Source organism: Bidens hawaiensis, unplaced genomic scaffold, assembly GCF_021521415.1.
Source record: "Bidens hawaiensis isolate Kalapana, Puna unplaced genomic scaffold, B.hawaiensis_p1.1 tig00003488_1, whole genome shotgun sequence".
In the NCBI taxonomy this organism is placed as follows: Eukaryota; Viridiplantae; Streptophyta; class Magnoliopsida; order Asterales; family Asteraceae; genus Bidens; species Bidens hawaiensis.
Genome location: NW_027491195.1, coordinates 1,073,909 through 1,083,243, shown reverse-complemented (window position 1 = coordinate 1,083,243; position 9,335 = coordinate 1,073,909). Strand labels below are relative to the sequence as shown.

At 35.8% G+C, this 9,335-nt stretch overlaps 2 protein-coding genes across 2 annotated transcripts; one reads left to right on the top strand and one right to left on the bottom strand.

The window, feature by feature from the left end:
• The first annotated feature begins 2,714 nt into the window (after nt 1-2,714).
• LOC143623545 (uncharacterized) lies at nt 2,715-5,185 on the top strand. Its single transcript, XM_077094429.1, has 5 exons — nt 2,715-2,894; nt 2,966-3,052; nt 3,545-3,694; nt 3,767-3,964; nt 4,989-5,185. The coding sequence occupies exons 1-5, from the start codon at nt 2,715-2,717 to the stop codon at nt 5,088-5,090; spliced, it is 717 nt and encodes a 238-aa protein (XP_076950544.1). The 3' UTR covers nt 5,091-5,185.
• A 189-nt stretch (nt 5,186-5,374) lies between these two features.
• Nucleotides 5,375-7,727, bottom strand: LOC143623496 (vesicle transport v-SNARE 11-like). Its single transcript, XM_077094392.1, has 5 exons — nt 7,634-7,727; nt 6,174-6,232; nt 5,906-6,092; nt 5,660-5,832; nt 5,375-5,567 (listed from the first exon to the last, which is right to left on the bottom strand). The coding sequence occupies exons 1-5, from the start codon at nt 7,725-7,727 to the stop codon at nt 5,418-5,420; spliced, it is 663 nt and encodes a 220-aa protein (XP_076950507.1). The 3' UTR covers nt 5,375-5,417.
• Between the last annotated feature and the right edge of the window lie 1,608 nt (nt 7,728-9,335).

Here is a 9,335-nt window from a genome sequence, read left to right as displayed (position 1 = left end):
ATATGGCTATAAGTGTTGTGATTCATATTTTTATCCACGAAAAGAATGTGTGCTATGGTTAGTTTTGGGTTTATAATTGTAGTTGCTATGGTGTTTCTTGAATAATAACTTCAATCATAAATAAATGAATGATTTAAAGAGGTGATTTTAGCAATCAAAGTGTTTAAACTCAAACCAATATATCCAAATTCCTAATAGCCATTTTAAACAATCAAAATACTTAGTTTTAACAATTATCAATTTACCTGATAAAGAAAATGAGAGATGACATTCATTTTTAACCACTCCACCTACAAGTCGATTTTTTAAACAAAAAAACTCAATGGATGATTTTGTCGTTGGTGGGATTTTGGCTCAAAACGAACCATAAAAATGTCTGCAAATTTAAATTTTTAACAAACAACCGACAATTTCGCCAAGACTCCAAATCCATTTTTTTTAAACTATTAGCGTTCATTTGAGCTTCAATTTGTACATTTTGGAATAAATATGATGAAACCGTTTGTCAAAACAGAAGGTTGTACCAAAAAAATGATTTATGTGGCTTTACCCGACACGCATTGGCTCTAAAAATTTCGACCCTTAAAACAAGTGTATAGTGTCATCACTATTTCAGCCTAAAACGGTGTACTTGTTTTATTAGTAAGACAATATATGTAACTTAACTTGTAGCTTATGCCTTTTTCTTAAGAGAATTAAAAAATGTGCTTGCATGTTGTGTAAAGAGGATAGGATTGAATGTGCCAGGAAGATGAACCATGATAAGACTTGATTAATTTAGATGGCCTATCGTGAAACATTTTCATATATCGTTTGGTAGACTTTTATGGTTTACATCATGTGAGGGTTATCTCAAGTAAATAAGTGTTTTCTTATAGCCTCAGCCTTTAACGTATTTCCTTCAACAATCTCAATTTTAAAAGAAAAAAGGTTAGAAAGTTAGAACTGGCAAAAAACATTTTTTCATGTGGATTAATCCTGATCAATAGATCAAAATTGAGATTATTAAAATCCAATAACCCTTAATTAGCTAACATAGTTTTAACATATTTTTTGAACATATCAAATTTTTGGTATATGAGTTGTAATGCATGTTTACATGGTAAAAAAAAGTTTTTATGAGACGTCATAGGGACGTTAGAAGATTGTATCTTTTACACCCGTCAACATTCAACATATATTATAGGAGAGGTGAAATGTGATAATTGATTGAGGTAATTATTAATTAATTGAGTTATATTAATTAATATATAAAAGAATAATAACATTTGAGCCGCAAGCCCGTGACAAACTCAAATCTTTTAGCCCCTAGCACCTCATTAACGCCCTTGCAGGGCGGTGTTTGTGTCTAAAGTTCAGTATGACATGCGTTCACACCGTCTTTATCTCTTCTATAAAATATAGTATGTTATAGTGTACATGGGTGTATTAAGGGGGGCGAAGTGGGCTCGGGGAGGGGGGCAGTGTCGCTTGGTACTTGTGGAACACTGCCTCACTCCTCATTACCGCCCAAAAATCATCCCGAGAGGGTTGTACAAGCTACTGCTCGGAATTTATTTATTTATTTTTTAAATAGCATACCTTGAAAATATGGATAGCTGATGGTGGTGCATGCATATAATGTATATATGTGTGAATACCCACGTGGGCAAAAGGAAATTACACTAATTTTGACGTTATTTTACTAATCTCATGAAATAACGTTTAAAGTGGTGGAAGGTTAATCAGGCATTATGTGGTGGCGTTGATAGCCGAAAGATAAGGATACATGCACCAATCGGCCGATGTGCATGTGGTTGAGTGTTATGTGTCTTATGTCCAAGGCTTGATGCAAAACTACTATCGAGCCGGGGGTCTCACCAAAAGTAGACTCTCTATTCCTACGGAGGTAGAGGTAAGGCTGTCTATATCTTACCCTCCTTAAACCCTACCATAACTTTGCTATTTGTGGGATATACTGAGTACGATGATGATGATGATGGTGGTGGTGGTGGTGGTGGTAGCGGAGGTTACCGAAGATGGTGGTGGTTATATATACCAATTGCCCAAAGATATATTGGAGTCCAAATTAATAACTCAAATTGATATAACGCAATTGGGACAAAGATATTTAGATTTTAAATTTTATTTTCTGTTTTCTTTATCAAGTTGAAATATGATTAAAGACAGAATTACGTAACAACGTAAAGGGAAAGTGTGATGATTGTTCTTCTTTTTATCTTTTGAAAGAGGGGCGCCAGATTCTGTGTAGCGTCCAAAGGCCCGTCACACCGTTTGCTTTCAATTAAGGTCTACTTGTTTTATCTAGTCTTGGACTCATAAGACGAGCGACAACAGCTCGTAATCAATGTAGTGTTGCACGTGCAAATGTCCAATCACCGCAAGGCTTGAGCACCTTTTTCTCCCGTATAAACAGTGACCAATGGAGTCCGAGACGAGCCCAACAAACCCAAAACAACTTGATCCATGACAAGATGCGCAATTTTATTCAATGTGGGGTCTGTAGGTTAAGTCCTCATCCATTAATAAGCTGCCACCTGACCTCCACATAATAATCCATCATCCCATTCAAGATGAAGATGAAGATAATGCTTGTTGTGGCTGTCACCACCGCGTAACCACTTTTTCCGTCGTCGTCACCCACCTCTCAATCCTAAATGCATTTACAATTGCATAATAATAATAATAATTATTATTATTATTATTGATCATATATGGCACTTGTTCCGGTGCTAAGATCATCATGCACCTACCACAATAACCATAACCATACTTTCCCAAAAACCAGAGTCACACACCACACAAATCGAATTCGCCGGAGGAGATTCATCTGCAAACTGTCGACTTACTCTTCCAGAATTGCCACTGATATGTATCTCTACGAATCACCTGACGTAATTCTCTACTCTCTTTTATGTATTCACATATGGAAAACATTGAATTCCATCTGGTTAATTTGTTACAGGCTTCATTCGATCAGTATTTGGAGGACAAACCTAGAGTTTTCAAAGCTATTTTTCCTGACAAGCGTAGAAGCCAACAGCTTAACCATGTATCTTCTTCGATTCCCCCAATTTGCATTGCATTTCACTATCTGTTGAACCTACTTCCCAATTGTAACGGAAAATCTTGTTCGTGTCCATCCGTTAAGGAATTCAACTTGTTCACAAACGCAAACAATCACCTTACTTCAATATAATCTCAACAAATCACAAGTTAAATTGCTTGTTGGTTTAAACAAGCCATTAACGAAACAAACTGAACATTAACTATAAAATTATAAAATTTAAATGTTAGGTTGGTTAACCAACATAAATGAGCACGTTACCGATCATTCACGAACACAGCCTGTGTTCATGTTTGATCATTTATTAAACGAACAAATTTCTTCTTCATGTTTGATCATTTATTAAACGAACTGTTTGCTGAATGTTTGGTTCGTTTACATCCCTACTCAATTGATTGAATTTTGTTTCAGTTGACCTAAATTAAGAGACTTTGTATTCTTCAGTTGAAACTGATATTGTCAGTGAATTCTTCACAGGAAGAATGGAGAGTGCATATGTTACCTATACAGTTCTTCTTCTTGACGTGTAATCCGGTGATCGATATGCGGTTGAGGTGTAAATCGAACGGTTATGATTACCCGACAGGAGTTCCACCGCAAGTTACCAAAGTTCTTGATCTGGACATTGTGAGTCTTGTTTTATTTAATCTGGTTAATAATTATTTTTTCTGTTTGTATTAAGTTAATATTGCTGTGCAGGTAAGATGGGAGCTTCTTGGGCTGGAAGATATTGTGAAACCGTCTGAGTTCTCACTCGGTGTTAAAGGGGCGTTGTACCCGTATAGACAAGGAAACCGTAGTCGACTTAAAGGTCAGCTGTCAATGAGCATAACGTTTGACTTGCCTCCAGTGCTTTCTTTGATACCAGAAGATGTTCGTCGAGATGTTGCAGAGACGGTTAGACCTTCAACTTCATGTTTCAGTCCTTTTGAGTTCTTACGTAAAATGAACGGGTCAGGTTGATTAAATAATGGGTTGGGTAATGCATGCAAGCTAACCCGAACATAGCATATATTTATCTGTGTCAAAGACAACCAAAACCCAAATACACTTCAAATTGTCTCACATAATTAACCCATCTATCTAAATGAGCCAAACAAGTTAAATGAGTTGTAAAAGGGTTGCAATCAAGTTGTAAACGTGGGCTGTAGGGTGGTAATGAATGAGTTAAATGGGTCATATATGCGCAGTGGGTTAGTGAACTTGGTGGCGACATGTTTAACTAGGTGTCTAGACGGGTTAAACAGGTCCAATGGAGCACGACCTGCTTAATAAAATGGATTAAACAAGTCACTGAAGGCTAAATTAAACTGTCAAACTTAAGCAACACTCGGGAATATAGGGTGGTTCGGTTATGATCCCGTGGGGTGGCTTGGTGGAGATTGAAATAATAATAATTAAAGTAATTATTATTATCACTATCATTATCAGATTATTTTTATATGTTTTGTTTATCCAGTATCTTGTTTTTAAATTTGATTTATATTCTAATTTCTAGTTAAGAGTTCAGGAGAATAAATGTAAGAGTACCTGCATATAAACCCATCGGTTCTTTTTGTTTTTGATTGTAATCATCGTTTTCCAGTTTAATAAAAAATAAATTAAAAAAAAAGCCGTATAATAGTTTATGCAATCTGGTGTATTCTTGGTTCTTGATCCATTTGTCTAAAGTTTAACATAAACTAGGAATTTGACACCTCTATTAGATAATCAATGTATTAAGTATGGTTCATACTATATTCATCTACTTAAAAGAAACAATCATGAGAGTAAACATTTTAGCTCATTTTACCTCTCTTATTTTTACTTTGTTTTCCTAAGCATACCCGTTTAAGATAATACGGCCAAAGCAACGCATTTTCAAAGTAAATTGGTTGAAAACCACGATTTCCTATCTGTATAACTAATACTTCGATGATAGGTTTTGAGGCGGTTGGTGGAGAACATGAAAGAGAAAGTAAATGGTAGCTTGCTCGCTGACTATAGCAAATTCAGAAACGAACGCGCAAAGAAATTAGTTTGAGCTATCACGATTCATCTTATGGACCGATTGGATTCACCATTTTTCAGTGCAAAGATTTGCGTACAAAGCCTGTAAAAAATGCTTGTGGTTTTGTAAAAATACTTATTTTGAAGGATGTTTTGCACATCAAGGTAAAGAACAAAGTTTGGGTTTGATGTTGCATATGCTCGAATAGAATTAATGCTCAATCGATTACAGCACAAACCAGAAAATCTTGTTCCATTATTAAAAAACCGACACAAATAGTACAATGTAAATCCATCTCACAATAACATAGGATTGGTAAAAAAAATTGGAGTATCGCACAGAGCAATCTTACTTGTAACACTACTTCGACTTGAAGTAGAGAATCAAAATGATAGCAAGAACAAGTGCAGCAACTATGGAACCAATAATCCACTTATTCCTGCTCATCCTCCTTGACATGTTGGTCAAAATCTTTTTACTCCTACCTATGCTGTCATCTACTCCATGAAGCTGAAACACATAAACAAGATTACAAGAACGCAAAACCATAAGCTCATAGAAAACTAATAATGTGAATGATGTTAAATTGATAATAGACATACTGTTCCATGTGCATGCAAGAGTGATTGTCGTTGTTGGTTTAAATCTTGAAGAATAGAAACCCCAAGTTCTTCGGTCTCCAACATTGTTCTTCTACTTTCCCTCACTCTATCACTTGTTTTATTCAGTCTTTCTGTTGACATAAGTAATCTTGCCTTTTGGTCTGCCGAAATCTGTGACATAAAAGTTCGTAAAAAAGATAATATTTTAAATCATACACTTGTGGCATAAGATTCGTAAGCATAAATTTGCTGCATCAGCCATTCCTGATTCCAACAACTCATCTCGAGCAGCCTGATTTAAGTTGGTTGAAGAAATTCGTTTAACTTCACTTTTTAGATTATTGAGATCAGATTTGTATTCTCTTAGTTTGGCAAGAAGAACGGCTTTCAGATTTGGCTGCAGGCTTCTAGCCTCAAGGTCCATTTTCCGTATCTGGATCAATATTCCAAAATTATATTTATAAATTACATATATAAGAAATTAGCTTACAACAATAACGAGGCAATAAAATACCAGCGATTCAGTTTCATCGAGCTCAACTTTTATTTCAGAAAGTTTCTGTTTCTTTTGCTCTACAAGTGAAGAAAAGCGCATCTTCATATTCAAAAATTACAGTGTGCTAACACTTGAAGGAAAAACAAAGAAAACACAATTGGCCAAAAATAATATGCTCTCGTTTATCTCATAGGACCACACCAATACACTGCTGACAAATGGGACTAGGTAAATTGCAGCTTGTGCTGGGCAGGTGGTCCTTAAAGGCAGAAAACCTATACCGGATTCAAACCTGATACCTCTGCCAGAGGGACTCAAGCGCTTACCACTAAAATCTAAAACACCCACTTGAGGGTTAAAATAGCATACTCTTGTTTTTCTTTTAACTGCATAAACCTTTTCTCTTGTAAAGGTAAGAACGTGATATCAACACTATAGACATTCACGAAATGCGAGGCGTCTAGTGATGTCAAGGAATTTTCTTCAACTATACAACAACAATCGTACCTAGTATAATCTCACTCACACCAGAACTGTTGTAGAATCCGGGGTAGGTGTGAGGGGAGCAAGTGTTACCTTTATCCAAGGGGAATAGAGAGGTTGCTTATGCTGAGACCCTGACTACGAAAAAACCATAGTTGTCAAAAGCGTGCGCTTAAGCGCAATTTTTGGGCGGCGCATGTTAAATGCGATTACACTCCCAACGATATTAAAGCCCAGATTGGTTTCCCATGCGAATTAAATTGCAGTTATTCCACCTGTTCTTATTCTGAAGTTAAACCTAAACCTCCCACTATTTAAAGGCTTTCATATTCCATCTTATAGCACAAAATCATCAAGCTTTAGAACGAACCTTTCCAGTTTGATTTTTTTCTTTTGTAATTATTTTAGGATTTAATAATTATTTTCTAAGAGAAATCTAACACAGTTACACAGGTCTATACATTCCCCTAAAATTTTCTTCAACTATGAACCTACAAAAAATGTGACGTCTTTCGAATTGCTTCACTGAGAATGTGCAAAGAAAGTGCAATGATTAAGAACTGCTCATAGACTATAAGAGGGTAAAAGTAAAGGAGATATGAAATGACAACATCATCCTTCAACAACAAGTCTCCAGAGCTAGAATCAATAACTTGAAGGTTTTACCCAAAGCTCAGGAGAACGGTTGCCTGCCTTCCTTGAAACAATGCCAAATTTAGTGATCCGAGTACGTATTTAGAATTGTTAATATCCTAGTTTCAATTGGATGTCGCGTCTTAAAGAACCCAAGGCAGACTGCAAGTCAGTCTAGCATAGTAAGTATGAGTTTGCGGTTGAAAAACAAATTAAAAAGACTCTATGATCTCAATCCACATGGCAATTGATGATGAGCAAATCAACATAACCGGTGAAATTAAACTGCATATTCTAGATGAACCAAAGCATGCTTAATCCAATCCCTAAACACATTATAACAAGTTAGGGCTTAGAGTCACCTCCATCGAGAAAAGCAGCCGATGTACACTTCTTCGACAAGGCCGCGGAGAGGTTGCAGTATTGACGTTCATAACCTTCAAATGCCTCGCTCATCCTATTAACCTTCCTTCAATTCAAACCACATAATAACATAGAATCAAATACGAATCCCACAAATTGAACCCGCAAACAGACATCAATCAATAAATCATATCACACTTATCAGCTAATCAATCTACGAATCGATTTTGAACGAATGATCAACTGCCAAAAGATAAATTAATTAGTATAGATAAGACGATTAGACGAACCTGAAGTTGAAAGAAAACCAGATGATCTGTAAATTGGTGCAGTGGATCTGATGTTATAGAGGCAACTGGGATGAATGATTTCATTTGATTTTAATTGTTGGGACTAATATGTCTTGTCTATTAAGGAAGGAAGAAAAAGAAAAAACAAAAATAATGTTTCAGATAAACTGACTGCTTGTTTACAATAATAATAATAATAATAATGTTATTAAAACGGACCGGTTTGATGACTTTGGTCGACAACGGGTTGGATACAATATCTTATCTTAAATTTAATTTAAATTTGTATATTCACGTTCGATTATTTGAACCAAATCTTTATACGTGTGTTTTGTGAGTCATATGTTAAATCATAATAATGTTTTATTTTGTAACTTTGTAGTTTTTTATACTCATAGAATGATAGAATCTTCTATTTGATTCATGAAGTCAGTGAATCTATACGTAGTGAGTGACTTTGGGGTGGGTTTTTGGGGCGATATTGGGCTATAACATCGCCCCATGCGATATTAGGGCGATAAGTGGAGGGGGGGGGGGGGGCTACATAGATTTGTCATCGGATTTGGGTTGCTTAGGGTTGAAAATTAATAATATAATAATTAAACCTTTTGGGTGGGGTGAGGGGTTGATGTGAAACACCACTAAACCCCTAAAATGAAAATAGTCCGTCTGCTGACGTGACACCACATATCAAAAATCCCGCCCATTTTGTAACCCTCACCTGCACATAGTTTGAACAATGATGAGAGAAACCCATGAATAGGGTTGCCCAAACTACTCGCCGCTTGCTCAAAAATTCGAAAAATGGTTGTTCGATTTTAGCTCGATTTGGAAGTGATCCGTTCAGTTCAATTCAGTTTAATTTAGCTTCATACATAACTTTTATATATAAATTATGAGCACGTCTGCGTTCGATTTGACTCGGTTCATGAACAACCCTACCCATGAGCACAAATATAAAGCAGCACGATGCCACAAGTTATATGTAAAAAAAAATAAATATTATACTAACATGCCATCTAAAAAGTAAAATCTACTCCTAAAATTTACCTACGACGTAAATTGCGGAACTCGAACACACACTGATCATTTGGTGTGAATAAACACCTAATGCCAATAGGTCAACTGTCAAGAGGCCATTTGCTAAAAAAATAACTCGTTGGACGTTAGTCGCTGATGGTTGGTTAAAAGTTAGTTTATTTTATATATTAGTTAGTTAATTTTAGTTTAATAATCGAATGAATATTGGTACTTCAAGTATATTTATGTGTTTTCAGGAACTTGGAAGCTATGGAGATTAATGAGGATATTTACGGGCTTGGAATGAAGATCGAGAAGTGAGAAATTGGAAGTGCACGCATTACGAGGCAGTCAAGAAAAGAAAATAAAAAATGCTGAAAAGTTGCATCTT

Coding starts and splice junctions, on each gene's coding strand:
- LOC143623545 (XM_077094429.1), top strand. CDS start 2,715: ATGGCACTTGTTCCGGTGCTAAGATCATCATGCACCTACCACAATAAC. Junction 2,895..2,965: donor ATCTCTACGAATCACCTGAC/GTAATTCTCTAC, acceptor AATTTGTTACAG/GCTTCATTCGATCAGTATTT. Junction 3,695..3,766: donor AAGTTCTTGATCTGGACATT/GTGAGTCTTGTT, acceptor ATTGCTGTGCAG/GTAAGATGGGAGCTTCTTGG.
- LOC143623496 (XM_077094392.1), bottom strand. CDS start 7,727: ATGAGCGAGGCATTTGAAGGTTATGAACGTCAATACTGCAACCTCTCC. Junction 6,093..6,173: donor TCGATGAAACTGAATCGCTG/GTATTTTATTGC, acceptor ATATTGATCCAG/ATACGGAAAATGGACCTTGA. Junction 5,568..5,659: donor TCTTGCATGCACATGGAACA/GTATGTCTATTA, acceptor TATGTGTTTCAG/CTTCATGGAGTAGATGACAG.